This window comes from Ricinus communis, chromosome 8 (assembly GCF_019578655.1).
Source record: "Ricinus communis isolate WT05 ecotype wild-type chromosome 8, ASM1957865v1, whole genome shotgun sequence".
NCBI lineage: Eukaryota > Viridiplantae > Streptophyta > Magnoliopsida > Malpighiales > Euphorbiaceae > Ricinus > Ricinus communis.
The window spans coordinates 11,478,906-11,496,069 of record NC_063263.1 but is presented as its reverse complement, the minus strand read 5'-3'; the positions used below and the strand labels follow the sequence as shown (position 1 = coordinate 11,496,069).

The following is a 17,164-nucleotide window of genomic DNA, read 5'->3' as shown; positions in this document are numbered from 1 at the left end:
TTTTCTTTCTGAAGCAGAAGTGCCAGAGAAACCCAAATTGCTGATCAGGTAGCAACTTCTAAGCTATATGGACCTTTATATAACAAACAAACATAACGATTTAAATTGAAACTTCATTTGACATAGGAAAAATGAGAAACAGTTCTGATAGAAATTTTCTTTGCGTTTTAATTATATAACTGAAAACCATAGTCAACTGATGCAAATGAAGATGCAAAAAGCTAACATCTTCCCAGTTTCAGCTCTCAAGTCCTAATTACAGAATTATCAACTTCGAGTCATTAGTATTTGCATCCAATTAGAGGTAAAGAAAGCAGAAATGATTGTTCAATTTACATACAGAGACACATAAAACTCATAGTACAAACACCCTTCACTCTCCATATGTGTTTATCAGATTACGGATTCTGAACATCTATTCTATAAAGCAATCAGTGAAACCCCAAATAAGTAAGACATGATAAAAAGGAGAAATATAAAGAATATGTACCAAAAGCTAGCTACTCTGCATTGGACTTGTGTCTTCTTCGAGATCTACTAAATAGTTTTGATGGTGGAGATGGGGAAAACTCGAACGGAAGAGCCGGAAGTTCCGTATCTCCTTTCAAGATCTTCAGAATCTCTCCAATATCTGGTCTCAGTTCAGGCATCTTCTGCAAGCATGCCAAGGCCAAGTTGATACACAAGGTTGCTTGTTCTTTACTGTAGTCATCCTTCAATCTCTCATCTACAAGTTCTAAGATGTTCCCAGCTTGAGCTAGGTGCCTACACCAACTGATCAAATTTGCTTTCTCAAGCTTCATCGGTGAAGCAAGGACATGTAATGGCCTTCTACCAGACACAATGACAAGAATTAAAACCCCTAAACTGTATATATCAGCCTTCTCCATCAAGTACCCACAGCCACCATATTCGGGTGCAACATAACACAGAGTGCCTCTCATGCTTGTTGTGCTGCTTAACTCGCGACTAAAAAGATCCCCACTCCACATATCACTTCCTGCAGAACACAGATTCTTTTTCTTCCAACCTCTTCTGAAACTAAACTCCCCATTTCGGTCACAAACATTCTGGTTCAGCTCCCCAGATTTTTTTCGTCTCTGGAAATGAAACCGGCGACTGAGATAAAAATGAGGCATTTTGAACTTTTTCTTCCACTTTGTTTCAAGATTCTTTAGCTTACTACTTTTCTTGGTAATCTCATCCAAGTGCTCTTCTTTCCACCACTCTTGCATCTTCCTATTTTTTCTCTTACGATTCTTCCTGATCCTTGATTCCTTCTTGTCAAATTGAGATTCAATGGCATCTTCTACTTTATCCAAAGGGGCCGAGCTACGCAATTCTCTTCTTTCAGGGGTGTTTTTCTTTTCTTCATCCCAATCAGGATTTGTTGATGGGCAAATCTGGCTTCCTATCCATTCCATGACATAATCTTTACTGCACAATTCACCACTTCCATCCTGTCTCCACCACCAATCTTTTCCCCATTGTTTTGTACCAGTGGAGTCATCAACAAGAGAGGAACCAGTACAATTCAACTCTTTGCTATGATCAATACTACAAGGTTCATCATCATAAGGTACAAATTTACAATTCCAATCATCCCCACCACCAATATCCACACCAGAAACCTCTTTCCCCTTTCCATTTCCTGCCTTTGCATCACTCTCACTTGCAATGTTAGCATTATAATTCAATGAATTCAAGTTCAAAGCCCTAACGTTATAACATGTTCTGCTATTTTTCGACGAAGAAGAAGCTTGCAAAGCAAGAGCAAAATCTACCTCATTACAACTATCCACTGGAGTGCCAATTGCTGGAGTCTCTGAAGTCAAGTTCCCTGAAAGCTCTTGACTCTTCCCCAAATCTTGGCTAAATAAATCAACTCCAAACTCACCCTCCACCTTAATTCTTGATAACCCAAAATCAGAGATCTTGGCTCTATAATCAAAATCGAGCAAAACATTACTAGGCTTAATATCACCATGAATCACAGGAGGATCACAACCCAAGTGCAAAAGCTCAAGTGCTTTTGCAACATCAAGAATGATACTAAACCTTCTTTCCCAACTCAAACTCAAATGCCCATCTCCAAATAGCAATTCTTGCAAGCTTTTATTAGGCATATACTCATAAATGAGCAAACGCTTATTCTTTTCAACACAGTAACCCAATAAAGTAACCAAGAAAGGTGATCTTAACCCACCAAGAATCTGCAACTCATTTTGAAACTCTCTCTCTGATTGTAAAGAAAAAGTGTCAAGCCTCTTAATAGCATATAACTTCCCATCTCTTGCAATGCCCCTAAAGACAGTACCAGAACCACCTTTGCCGATGACATTGTTATCATCAAAATCATTAGTGGCAATCTTTAGCTCTTTGTATGAGAACCTTTGGAGCTTTAGAGGAGTATTAGAGTCAAAAGGAATGGTTCTTGAACGATTGAGAAGAGAATACCAAAGATGGTAAAGAAAGTATAAAATTGTAAAGATAATCACAACAGAAGCTGATATTGTAAGTGTCAAGAACAAGATTCTTGTTTTAGCGATAAAACTTGGTCTTGGATGGTTATAACTTGGAGATAATGGCCTCGAAGGCATGGTTATGTTGGTTTTGTTTCTGGGGTTTTTTTCCTTTTTTCCAAGCTTTTGTTGGTATGAGCTAAGAAAAGAATTTGGTGAAGAAGAAGAAAATAATGTTGATGGGTTTTCTTTTTCTTCTTTTTGTGAGGGTTCATTTCATTTCATTTCTCAGTTCTTGCAATCTGTATCCAATGTTTGTAGGCTGGTTGCTTTACAGTTGGATAAATGATAATGTTGTTTAGGAGTCTTTAAGTTCATTATTGAATTCAAGTTCAACTGTATTATGAATTGGTACTATAAATAAATCGAATAGTAAATCCAGCATTGATTGATTAGCAAATGAAAGATTAGTAAAAGAAGCGAAATGGTGGTGGTGGTGGAGGAGGGTCCCAAGGTGCTTTTGACTAAAGAGAAAAGAGACATCTTTTATTTTTCTCTAAAACAATAAAAGAAACCCTAAACTGAAGGGAAAAAGAAAAGGTGAAGAAAATTGACGGAACATAGATTACTGTATTTGATGGTTGCGGTGGTGGTGGTAGTTCACTTTTAAATTTCTATTATTTTGGTGATATAGGATTTTTCACACGTGTCAGGAGGTGAGCAGAGGCACGTGTGGTGTAGCTTGGACGTTTTTGGCACAAGAGATGTAGGAGTTGAAATGTCAAGAGACAAGTGAAAGAGATTCGTGGGTGCTTAGCCATATAATATATAATATATAATATAAGATTGATTGATGTTGGCTTATTGTTGCTTGGACATTATCATATGCTTTCACAAACTAAACTGATTATTATTGTCTCGTTATCCATATTATTCCTACAAAACTATTGTCCTAATATTAGGTTTCATGGGTTCCTTTTCTTCTTCTTCAATTAGATTTTGATTCAGCTTCCCACTCATAACGATCTCAACGTCACTAATCAGGATTTTTCCATTTTCAAATTCAGTATAAGCTATATAGAATATATGTATTTTAATTTATTTTATATTTTTACTACTTATAGGTTGATATTTTTAATTTTTTTAATTTAATATTAACATAATGCTCATTTTTATTTACAAAATTACTTATTAAATAACTGGGTATATAATTTACTCATAGTATTAGGAATAAAATAAAATAATTTTAAAAATAATATTTTAGAAATATTATGATAAAATGATTTTATTATTAAAAGTTGATATTTGTTAAGACTTTATAATAAAATAATAATAATATTAGATAGTAGAGTATTAAAATGTAAAAGGAATAAGACATAAAATCTTATTTATCACGAAAAATATTATAATTTTTTAAATATAAAAAAGCTTAATCACACAAGATGTACTATTTTTTTATTATTATAATACAAACTTTAATTTTAAAATTAAAGAAAATTCAGTCAAAAAACAAATATCTTTTAAGAGCAATGCATTCAGGTGTAGTGTAGTGTGGATATAGGTGACGTGTAAGATGAAGAGGAAAAAGAAGGTAGAAATGGGAAAGAGCAGTGTCCCATTGAACTGGAAGTGAATTTCAAGCTAAGGGTGCAATTCATAGCTGAAACATACCACAAGTAGACAGCATTGACAACTACCAAACTGTCTTTCTTTTGTCTTAAAAAGGAAATTCAAGAACTAATTATGTTGATCTCAATCCTTGTCAAATTTTTATCTTGCAAGAAAGTTGTTTTCTTGGAGGGTTATAGTAGTTGTAAGACTTGAAACTTACTCTCATTCTAGTTGCAAGGTTCTATCATAGTCTTTGAGTTCAAATTCAATAAATTGTAACCCAAGATATATATGTATCTTTTGCATTGTCCTTTCTATGTCACACAAGCACATATATATAAAGTAAAGTTCAACATTATGATAACTAACTTGATAATATTATCATATAAAAAGGGGTTAACTTGCCCAGTCTTGTGACCCTTCTCCTTCATTAAAATAAGTTCTCCTTCTTAATTCATTTAATAGCTAGAGAATGTTAGGTTTGCTTCAGATATATATACTTTTAATATGATAGTGATAGAATTGCACCCATTTGGACTTCTTGCCCCCAACATTAACAAATGCAGGATATATATGAGTTTCCTTTTGCTTGTTTTTTTTTAACCAAACACTTTAACCAACTATTTGAAACTTAGCTTGATAAAAAGATAATTATAACGGTATGGTTAATTATAAAATTTTAACAGACTATTATCATTTTTTAAGTACATCAACTGTTTCTATTCACTCCTTGCCATTGGAACAGTAATTATATTGCTGGGTCAGGTGTATCCTTCATCATGGTGTTCTTTCTTAAAAAATTTCGAAATATTATATGTATATATCAAAAAGTATTAGCTGCAAAAGGTGGACTTGGAAGAACATAGAAAGTTTGTTATAAAATTTGAGAGATAGTGTATTGCCTGGTCTTTTTATGTCAATATTAGCACTAATAATGGGTAAATGAGCTAAGCCACAAGCTCTTCTTCAAAAAAAATAAAAATGAAGGCAATGAATCCCAATTGATTTGGTTGCACATGCTCAAAAGAGATGATGTATATAACTGGACAGAGACAGAAAGGCTTGAGTTGATTATGTATGACATAATTACTTGAGTTTAAAATAAAGAGATATATATACTTGTACAATGGTTGACCAATTTGGATTATCTATGCATCAAATTGATCAAAATAAATTAATTTGTAATTCAAATAGTTATTAGTGTAACCACATTCAATTTTTAGGATATGTGATCTCCTCACCAAACATCCTTATTTGTCTTTTAGTAATTTGTTTTTGTTCATGGGGTAGGCCTCTTTGTTCTAAGAAACAAACAGAAAGGCATGCACATGGAGGATTTGTCCATTTTTCATGCTAATATGTAAACTTGCTGCTTTTTTTTTTTTTTCTTTTCTACTTATTACTATTAAATTTTAAATTTTATACCAATTTTTCTAACTATGATACCCACTATTATTATAGCAAATCATAGATTGTTAGTATTATCATTATATTAATTTCTTTTCAATGATGACTTGCATTTGTAGCCAATTATGGTTACTCTTCAAACAGCCTTTAAAGCATAATTGCAGCTCATAACTTATGATCATACTATAATTTGTAAGGTTTTAGCTCTATCTATAATTGCACATTGACAAAATAATTTGGGACATACTTTGGAATAATTAAAAATAAATAAAACATAAGAAGAAACACACTGAAATTGAAACTTTTTACTTGCTTTCTTTTTATTAAACTGGTAGGTCACTGCCCTGTCTTTATTTTTCTTTGGTCAAGAAGTGCTTGATTATTAACTAAATCATTCGAATCTATATGCAGTTTTGATAGAAAAAGAAATTTATAATAATGATTTCGTAATTAGAGTGGCATAATTAGTTAAATTTATTATTATTGCTATTGAAATTATGTTAAGAAAGTCAATTACGTATGTGTTGTATAAACAAACTGTTGGAGCAAATTGGAGAGTCGTTTCATGATTTCATAATTGTAGTTTAAGATTGAAATGACAAATGACAAATGACAAATGACAAATGAAAAATGGCATATTAAAAGCTAACTTTTCTTATACTTTATGAATCATTATCTTCATTAAGATCACATGCAAAAGCAAAGCTCATAGTCTAAAGAAGTTTATTAGATAGCCCAATTTTTAATTTCTCTCTTCACTTTCCCACCTTTTTGCCTTTTCAATTTCAACCCTTTCAACTCTCTGCCTCACAATCACATGCGTTTAACAGCTTACTCAGCTACTTAAAAGCATAACTTTCATACATCACAAATTCTAAGTTTTTCTTTTCTTAAGATTACAAACTAGTTTGGTGCCGTAGTTGGTTCATTATTATCCCGATTAACCTGAAGTGTGAAAGTTGCAGGAGAGGAATATCTCATTATTTGGTCTTCCTGTCTGTTAGTCAACTAATTAAATTAGTTTGCATTTGGTCATGAAATGTCTCCTTCACTTCCTGTCCTTTTCTCCCGTTTCTCAAGCTAGTTTCTTCATTTGGTTTTTCCCTTCGTTCTATCCATGCTAATTATGATCAGTCTTATAAATGCTTTCACCGGTTGGTGAAGTGTCTTAAATCCTAAACTATTTCCAGAGTTGCCCTATTCCTTAAGGTTTTGCATAGAGAAAACTAGAAGATGTTTACCTACTATAGTGAATGCTTACCATTGATTTTGTGTAGGAGCAGTCGTTTTCATTTAATGTAAATACAGCACCATGTGGTGTACATATGTGGAGGAAACATGCCTGCATAATCAACCCACAATCTGTATGGAGGAAAGCCATATCTTCCTCAAGGGTATGATGGTTCTACACATACAGATTGGGCCATACACTCTCCATATATACACACATGTCATCAACATGAATATCACCAAAATTCTTTGTCCATTTATACTTTAGGACCATTTCCACTTTCTCCAAACCCGTGCTAGCTAGCTACCTATATACCCTTTTTTCTTTTTCTTCTTTTGGTTTGTTTTTCTTTCTTTTTATTATTATTTAATACCAATTATATAATTTTGAAAAGAGCTAATTCTAGGGAAAAATTATTCCTTTTTTCTGCTAATGTTTTCACCCCTGGGAAATCATAATTCTTTCTGTCATTATCTACACTTACCCTTTCATTCCTTTTCAAAAAAAGTCATACCCAACTATTTAATTTATTATTATTAACTTAAGCTATTAGCCTAGACCTCAAGCCTCTATTTTTAATATTATGTATCAAATGCTTAATAATTTTTGAAGTATGTTCATTTCTGATATCTATATTTTTTTTAGTGTATTTTAATTTTTGACACGTAAAATTTATATTTGACATGCGTATTATTTTTGACACATAGGATTCAAATTTGTATATAATTTTATTTTTTTTATTAATTTATTTGATTAATAAATTATATTCCTAATTAACCACCGACTCTGATCCTAAAAAATAATATGTTAATTATATTTCGATATTATATTAACTAATAACTAATTTTCTAATAAGATAATGATACTAATTTTATTCTAAAAATAGTATATTAATTATATCTTAATATTATATTAATCAATTAATTAGTTTTTTAATTAGATAATAATTTTAATTATAGAAAAAAATATTTTAAATAATATTTTTAATATTATATTAAAAACAAATTAGTTTTTTAATTATATAATAATTTTTAATCCTAAAAATAATAATATCAATTATAGTATTAAGTTATATAATACTAAAATTAGTTAATAAATATTTTTACAATGATTTTTATATAATTAATAATTAGTTTGCTGTTAATTTTTAAAATATTATAAATAAATAAATATTAAAATTTTTATTAAATTATATCTATCAATTTAATTTTATAATTGAAATAATAATAACAGTCGTGCAATACATGCGTAAACGAGTAGTTTAAGTAATTTAACAGAATATACGGAAACAAAAAGAAAAATATAACGTATACAATATGTATATATAATATTTCTTAAGATATTAGAAAATGAAATTAGCCATCAAAAAGAAAACACAAAGTGACACATTACACATTTTGCTCCAAACACTTGTTATTGCTTATCTCCTTTTTCTTTTATTTCTTTCTTTCCAATAGTTTGGTATCATGCTGTTTTTGTTATTATTGTTGCTGTAGATATATCATTATATATAAACCAATTAATGCCAAAAGGAGAAAGATAAAAGGTTACATGGGTGCAATGTTGCTATCTGTTCTGATAGCTTTTTGTTTTGTGTGCTCAATTCGTTTGAGGAAAAATTGAAAAGAAGGAAGGTAATGGGTAGTGGGTAGTGGGGACTATCCACCGAGGACTTTGAGAATTTGGATTGAAGACATTGGATCCTTTTTTTTCTTTTGGATTATCCTTAAATCCACTAATTCATGTCTTTGTATGTTTTTTCTTTCCTTTTTCTGTTTGAACTACTCGCTTTATTACATGCATATATGCATTGTTTGTGCATGTGCTTTGATTATTCATAGGACCTTCAATCATTAAACAGAACGGACAGAAAATAATTGTTTTTTAAAAAGAAAAAAAAAAAAGAGGAAGGAAGAAGAAGCCAATAATAGTAATAACATGATTATAAGAAAATAAATGTGACACATTTCAAAGTTAAAACTTTAATCTAATGATAATATATCGACTGCGGAAACTCGATACATGCCAAATGTTTTTTTTTTACAACATTAATAAAAATAAAGAGTGTGTGTCCACTTATATCAGTTATATTATATTATGCAGTTAAACTAAATGCAATTATTATTTTCCTTTCTAGTAAAATTATTTATTTTACTTTAAATCTGCTTATTTTAGTGAGATTTCAATAATTGAGATATGAATATTTGAATGGAATTCAATGAATTGCGAATTATATAATTTAAGAATTCTATCATATTTTAATTTTTTTTTTATCTTTTTATATTCAATCTTGTTATATTAGTTATTATATCCATTTTCTCTTTGCCTTTTCCAAGAGATCAATTTTAATTAATTTTTTTTTAGTTATGTTCTTGTTTAATTTATGCCAGCCTATGCTCACCCTTGAAGAACATGATATCTATATATAATAACATAAAATGCTAAGGGGATGATTTGCAAAGGAGAAATTGGCTCTTTGGTTCCAACAATAACAGCTTTCCACACACTTTTAAAAGTGTATATGTATGCTTCAATGAGTAGAAAATGACAAATGAAGTGAGACTACTTTTTAGTTTTGTTTAAAGTAATGGGAAGACATTAGCATGGTTTTTAATTATTAAAAAGAAATTGTCAACTAAGAAGTTAACCAATGAAAGAAAAAAAAAATGTACAAAGCCCCAAAACATGATCTTATATGATACAATCTTTATAGTGTATTTCAAATTGAGACAATTAATGTATTGCCTTTACCATTTGAAATACTCAAAAAAGCTGTCTACCACATCTATCACTAATGGACTTGTAACTACATGACAAAAATACTATGCTTTAAATTAACATATTTTAATCAACTTCACACAAGGATGCAATCTTTTTAGGATATGTTTTTATTATTTAATTCAATTTTTTAAATGTTTAAGATTCTATTAACAATTTTAATTCTTTTGTTCTTATAACTATTAGAAGTAGATTTGAAATTTCTTTAATGATTTGTATGAATAAGTTTAGTATTTTGAATTATATTAAAAATCAGATATAGAATGTTATGTGGTACGAGCATTTGCTTTATTTTTATACAGAGATTTGATAGGCTCAGAAACATTTCATCAGTAAATGGGCTCTAGCTAGTTCAATTAAAAAACCCATGACAACTTAAATCAGTTTTTTTCTTTTTCCTTTTTAATGAACAACACATCATGGGTACCTCAATGTGCTAAGCTAGAGGTGCAGCAGATCATGCTGCAAACATATGAAAATGTAAAAAACAGTACTCTTCAGCAAGTCCCTCAGGAACTGGATGTACCAAGTGCTTGGGCTTGGGCTTGGGCTTGGGGTTGTCTTCTATCATATACTCTCCTCTTTTATCTTGATTTGTAGACAGATCAAAGGATTCTAACAACTTCCCTCACAAATAATTCCAATCAATTGCTTATGTGATAAATGTAATGAAATGAAAACCCAAAAGAAGTCTTGTTTCTATTCCTTTCCAGACAAGTTGTCTGAGACGAACCATACTGCCCCTCTCTGTTGATACAATGCTGAAGAGAATTCTGAACTTGAAATTGTGATACTAGGTTAAGGAGCACCTTCCAAGTACTAGTACATTAAACAATATTATTATGAACTAGTGCTATAAGAAAGGTTACTATTCATTAGTTTTATTCCATTAAAAAGGTTCCAGCTAGCAAGATGATGAGAAAACAAAAATTAAAAGTGTTTTCATTAGTTTTATGCCCATGCACACACACTATGTGTTCATATTCTTGTTGGTTGAACCTCGCAAGCAATTTGATATCTTCTCCAAATCATAGAATATGTAAAGCAGACTAACGCAAGATTTAGATTGAATAAAATTATATAAGGAAATAAGAACATTGTTGTTAAACTGTCCTTAAAAATGAACTTAAATTAATGAATACAAAACTGCTCGAAAACAAAAAAGGATGAGGAGAACATTTCATGAGTGCCCACATTATTAAATTGGATTTAATTTATAAATTTATGATTAATATAAAATCATTTATAATTAATAGAAGGCCTATATTATTATTCTTATCAATTGGGATATAAGAGTTAATCATGGCGTTAACTGTTATATGTACATAATTTTTTTATTGTATTGAAAAACTATCATTGGCCTAAGTTGTTATGAAACACAAAAATATTCTTGCAGAGGATATTCATTGAAAATGCATCAAGAGTATAATGTATGACCGTTATAACGGTTTTAGCTCTCCAACCTTCCCCAACACAAAACTCCTCTCTCCCTTCACATCTCTCTCCTCTTCAGAACTCAAAAACATTTTTTTTCTATTTTGAATTCTGCAGCCATAAGAATTGTCAAATTGAAGCTAAGAGATTATTACTGTAAGTTCATTTATTTTTTCCCGTTTCATGAAACGCAGCTGCATTTTTTTTTTCTTTTTTAATTTTTTTTTTTAAATTTTATAATTGTTTTCTCTACATATATGTATTCCTTTTCTGATATGCATTTTGTCAATACGAATGCAAACTAATGGCTTGGATGTGTCATGATCAGGTTTAAATTTTATTGCTCAAGAAAATAACAGAATTAATACAGGAAAAAGAAGAAGGAAAGTTAATTATGTGTTATTGTTGATAAATGCCATTTTGATCATAATGCAAGAGATTATTGATGACATGCTGAGGATATCGTAACAGGGGATGCTCTAATAATTCACGTTCTAAAATTCCTTGTGACCATAGATTATACATGGAGGTTATTGATTCTGGGCTTAATTTATTATTTCATGAGATAACGATAATGTCAATGTGGCACTTGAGATCAAAGTTCATGTAATGGTCTGACCATTTATTCCATGCGTAATCTTCTGTTAATTTCTCGATCTGCCTCCTCCGTTTTTTATCTCATTACTGTTAGTCAGATGCTGAGATGGATTAAAATATGTAACCCGCAGGCTAATTCCATGTTTTATCTTTTTCTGAAACTCTTACAGGGGAGTTTGTGCCTGAGTTTGAACTCTAATCTCCTGTAGTAACTAGACAAACATTCGACCATTGGGCTATGAAAGAAATATAAACTTTTTCATGTTTAATTAATTTGTTGTGGCTTTTCATGGGCAATGATTTCTATTGCAGCAGCTTAAAAACTTTATATTCAAAAAAATTTCGTTCTGCAGGAATTTCTGTTAATTGATACTACCACATGCAGCAGCTTGATACTTCATATTCAAAGGTGTCTATATGACTTGTTCTATAAAATGTTTGACTGTGGATACAAGTCACAATTCATTGGAGGCCAGAGGGAGAAATTTGTGAGGTATAGTTTAGACTTCCAATCTCCTATAATTCATCATGTTACATGGTTCTTTCTTGTTCTACCAGTTAAATGATTACTAAACCTGATTGGCTTGTATTGGCTTTTGTATAGATTGGATGATATAGATTCTACAATGTCACTGAATACTAATAAAGCTGGAATGAAGAAATTCTGGTTAAATTTAGAAGGATTTTCCCTCAGAGGCCGTAGAAAGAGAAATCCATCGCAATCTTTCAGGTTTGGGATGAAGAAGGGATCAGAAGGACTGATAACATTTGGTCGACACTTAAAAACTGGAGTCTCTCGTGCAGTATTTCCTGAAGATCTTAAAGTATCTGAAAAAATGATATTTGATCCTCAAGACAAATCTCTTCTGTTGTGGAACAGGCTTTTTGTCATTTCCTGCATTCTTGCAGTATCTGTTGATCCTTTGTTCTTTTATCTCCCTGTGTTTAACTATAAGATGGTGTGCTTGGGCATGGATACAAATCTAGCAGCTACCATTACAGCTGTTCGGACCATGCTTGATGCTTTTTATCTGCTCCGTATGACTCTTCAGTTTCGAACAGCCTACGTTGCACCTTCATCACGGGTTTTTGGTCGAGGTGAACTTGTTATAGATTCTGGACAGATAGCTGCTCGTTATTTACGTCATTACTTCATTGTTGATTTTCTTGCTGTGCTACCTTTACCACAGGTTTGAGACACAATACTTCTTCTAAAGCTCTTTGACAGTGGCTTTTTTACCAGTCTTTTTGTTGCTAAAAGTGGACATGGAAACACATTGAGTTTGCTATGCATTTATCATCTGTTCTGCTCTGGCTTTATTATTTACTTAATTCTTGTTTGCAGATGGTAGTGTGGAAATATCTTACTGAGACCAAGAAAGGTTCAGAGGTTTTGGCTACTAAACAAGCATTGTTAATTATCGTCTTTCTTCAATACATCCCAAGATTTTTCCGCTTTATTCCTTTAACTTCAGACCTGAAAAAGACTGCTGGTGCTTTTGCTGACAGCGCTTGGGCTGGTGCTGCATACTATCTTCTATGGTACATGCTTGCTAGTCATGTATGTCTTGAATCCTGGCTAAGCTGCTTGGTTTTTCATTTGGATAGGAGCATTTTTTTGGTCTAATTCAATATTACAGCGATTTCACATCGTGTTAACCTTTTAGTTGATCCACCAAGCATTTATAGTAAAGATTCTCATCAAATTTATCTGATCAATCTTGGACGCAATTTTGCAGATAGCAGGAGCTTTCTGGTACTTATTGGCTGTTGAAAGAAAGGACACATGCTGGCAGAAAGCTTGCATTCAGAGTGGGAGATGTGTGATAAGCTTCTTGTATTGTGGCAACCGGGTATTGCCCGGTTTCCATGAATGGCGGAGGATCAGCGAGGGTGTCCTTTCGAAAAACTGTAATGTTGCTGAAGATGGTAATTCTAATTTTAATTATGGAATCTATACACAGGCCATGTTATCAGACATTGTCGCATCCAGGATATTCGTCACTAAATTCTTTTACTGTTTATGGTGGGGCTTGCAAAACTTGAGGTATACACTGCTTGATTTCTTTTCGTGTTCAACAATGCTTAAAGATAATATTAGTCTGCAACTTATTTTGTACTATCCGCAGAAAATTTCTAGTATCAAGATTCTGCATAAAGCTGTTTCATTTCAGCAATTTATAAGTTTTCAATGAGCTCCCACATTTCAATCTTATATTTTTCATTTGTTTTATGCTTAATGGTATTCTATTTTCTACAGTACACTTGGTCAGGGTCTTGCAACCAGCACCTATCCTTTAGAGGTTCTGTTTTCTATAGCAATAGCTATTTCTGGGCTTATCCTCTTTGCACTTTTGATTGGAAACATGCAGGTATGGTAAATTTCAAATAAAGTATTCATTTGTTTAAGCACTAAGGCTTCTCATCCCATTGTCTATGACTATGTTATGACCTCTGTAGGATATTATTAGTACCCACAATGATATTAATGGAAAGAACCTAATTCACTGAAAAAAATTTATATGAGAACATATGCCTACATATGAACAGATGTAATGGAAGCTATAAAACTGAATACTGTTCTTTTGTTTGCAACAGACCTACCTTTCATCAATAACAGTTCGTCTAGAGGAAATGAGGATCAAGAGGCGTGATTCAGAGCAGTGGATGCATCATCGCTTGCTTCCGCAGGATCTTAGAGAGCGAGTCAGGCGCTATGATCAGTACAAGTGGTTGGAAACTCGTGGAGTGGATGAGGAAAGTTTAGTCCAGACTCTACCAAAAGATCTCAGGAGGGATATCAAGAGACATCTTTGTTTAAATTTGGTTAGAAGGGTAAGTATAAATTAGCTGCATTTTCTTGCTCAGATGTATGCATCCCGTTGTTCTCTAATAGCAATATTTTACGCTATGGTGATAATGTAGGTTCCTCTTTTTGCCAATATGGATGAAAGGTTGCTTGATGCCATTTGTGAACGACTGAAGCCAAGTCTATACACAGAACAAACATACATAGTCCGGGAAGGGGACCCTGTAGATGAGATGTTGTTCATTATTCGTGGCCGCCTGGAGAGTGTGACCACAGATGGTGGAAGGAGTGGATTTTTCAACAGAGGGTTCTTGAAAGAAGGGGACTTTTGTGGAGAAGAGCTTCTAACTTGGGCACTGGATCCAAAAGCTGGCGCTAGTTTACCATCATCTACTAGGACAGTTTGGGCCTTAACTGAGGTAGAGGCATTTGCTTTAGAAGCTGAAGAGCTGAAGTTCGTCGCAAGTCAGTTTAGGCGTCTTCACAGCAGGCAGGTTCAACACACTTTCCGTTTCTACTCGCAACAATGGAGGACATGGGCTTCTTGCTTAATCCAAGCATCTTGGAGACGGTATGCCAGGAGAAAGGCAGCAGAACTTCGTATGCTAGAAGAAGAAGAAGACGAAGAAAAAGAAGAAATGGAATACGAGGAGGAATATAATGATGAACAAGCATTAGTTCAGCGAAGTGATAGTTCTTCCACGCTGGGGGCGACACTCCTTGCCTCTCGCTTTGCAGCCAATGCTATTCGTGCTCACAGGCTTCGCAGCACAAACAGTACCGCAGGCTTGCTGACACTGCAAAAGCCCCCAGAACCTGACTTTAGCGAAGAGTAAATAGTGAGTTTGTTTTGATGAGTGAAGCCAATTCGATTATTTTGTTTGCATGGTAAATCTAGTTATGCAGCATCTGTTGTATGTAACAACTGTAAGAAATGTGTGTTCTCAATTCCTAGGATAGTACATAATTTCTACTTCGGTACAGAAATATGCCAGAGTATATGACTCACAATTTGCATAAATTAAGTGTAACTTGTACGGATTTATGGATATTGAAAACTAGCCTTTAACATCCCATAAGGAATATAAAAATTCTGGCATCAGCTTCAATTCATTTTATGTCTAGAAATTAAAAAAATTGAAAGGCTGAACATAATTATTAATTATGATCCGGTGGCTAATTTTGTCATTTGAAGTGGAAACTTGAAGGGGAAGAAGAGAGCTACCCATGGAGTGTCAATATTGGTTCCTCGATTTCTATTTGAAATTTTCTTACCTAAATTTGGTATATACACCACAATTAATAAAAGAATAATACGTATAAATTAAAACTAATGAATATATCAATCATTATTCTGATTTGACGTACAAATAGAAATATATACCGAGTCTGAGTGAGTCTGGACAAAAATTTTCTATTTCTATTCAATGCACCTTTCCAAATTTCATCCTTGTTGAAATGCTATCTTCTTTAATACACCCATATTCTTCGGATATTTCACTTTTTCTCCTTCACGTGGTTTTTTTTTTTTTTTAATTTTAATTTGCAGCTACTTTCCCCAATTTCATCTTCTTCCCAAGTTTGGTTGGGTGAATTATAACACTTCGATCTTTTCTTTATTTTTCTGAATTACATGTTAAATATATATATAAAAAAAGTTAAGAGAATATAAAAATATAAAAATAAACTATTGTGTTTCTTATTTTCTGAATTATATATTAAATATATATATATATATATAAAATTTAAGAGAATATAAAAATATAAAATAAACTATTGCGAGTCTATAACATATTAGATGATTAAATCAATACAAAAAGAAGTTGGGTAAAGGCTTAAGACACAAATTTGTTTTTGTATTCGTAGGAAGAAAAGAAAATTCATGATTTAGCAAAAATACAAAATTCACAATATATATATATATATATATATATATATATATATATATATATATATACAAATAATAAATTAGTCTAAATTAACCTATAAAATTAATTATCATTTTAAAACTAATTAAGAACATAAGATTTAATTAAAGAAAATAATAGTGATATTTAAATTATTAGGAATTAATATTTATTTATACTCCATTAATCAAATATCTATAATCTCCAAGTCACTATATGATTCAGGTTATTCAAAAGCATTGAGTAAATACTATTGATATTTTAACCAATTAAACCACAATTTCGACAATCAAACAATCAATTCAATCAACACTTGTATAATTAAATTATCTTTGTTTACTAAAATTTTTGCTTTAAGCAAACTCTAAAAATGTCTAATTGCTAATTATACTCTCTCATCAATTAGCAATTAAATAAATATTTATAGGTATTGTGTTACCATCTCTTAATCTATAATCCAACATAAATCATAATTTTAGTACCCAAAAAAACTAAGCATGTAGAACAAAAATACCACATATCAGATAAACTTAGATTTTATAAATAATTAAATAAAATTATATTTCAAACCATTAATTCCTAATTAAAGAGTTTAAATAGATATAATTAAAATAAAAATACAAAAAAAAAGAGAGAAAAGAATTCATAAAATGCAAGTTTGAGAAACTAGGGAGAAAATCTCTCAAACTTCATTCCTAGATTTTCAAGTTTGCACTCATTTGATGCAATCTCTTTTAAAGTCTCTCTTCTAATGTTGTTTAATTTCTCTTTTCAATACCTTTAAATTTTATCCAATTTAGTTTGCATTTAAACGAGAAGCTATTACACGTCATCTAAACTATTTAAACACTTTTTAAGAAATTTAACTTGATATTTTTAATCGACACAACTTAAAACATTTAAATAAAAAAATGACAAAAAGTTTGAA

General features: G+C 31.6%; 2 protein-coding genes across 2 annotated transcripts; one reads left to right on the top strand and one right to left on the bottom strand.

Annotated features, from left to right (window-relative positions):
* Nucleotides 1-2,887, bottom strand: LOC8280247 (putative receptor-like protein kinase At1g80870). The gene is made up of 2 exons (XM_048378549.1): nucleotides 491-2,887; nucleotides 1-73 (listed from the first exon to the last, which is right to left on the bottom strand). The coding sequence occupies exon 1, from the start codon at nucleotides 2,598-2,600 to the stop codon at nucleotides 501-503; it is 2,100 nt and encodes a 699-aa protein (XP_048234506.1). The 5' UTR covers nucleotides 2,601-2,887; the 3' UTR covers nucleotides 1-73; nucleotides 491-500.
* A 7,937-nt stretch (nucleotides 2,888-10,824) lies between these two features.
* On the top strand, nucleotides 10,825-15,442 carry LOC8280246 (putative cyclic nucleotide-gated ion channel 7). Its single transcript, XM_015715291.2, has 8 exons — nucleotides 10,825-11,079; nucleotides 11,874-12,013; nucleotides 12,125-12,710; nucleotides 12,866-13,081; nucleotides 13,260-13,567; nucleotides 13,781-13,892; nucleotides 14,119-14,355; nucleotides 14,446-15,442. Exons 2-8 carry the CDS (start codon nucleotides 11,955-11,957, stop codon nucleotides 15,163-15,165), a joined length of 2,238 nt encoding a protein of 745 aa, XP_015570777.2. The 5' UTR covers nucleotides 10,825-11,079; nucleotides 11,874-11,954; the 3' UTR covers nucleotides 15,166-15,442.
* The last annotated feature ends 1,722 nt before the right edge of the window (nucleotides 15,443-17,164 follow it).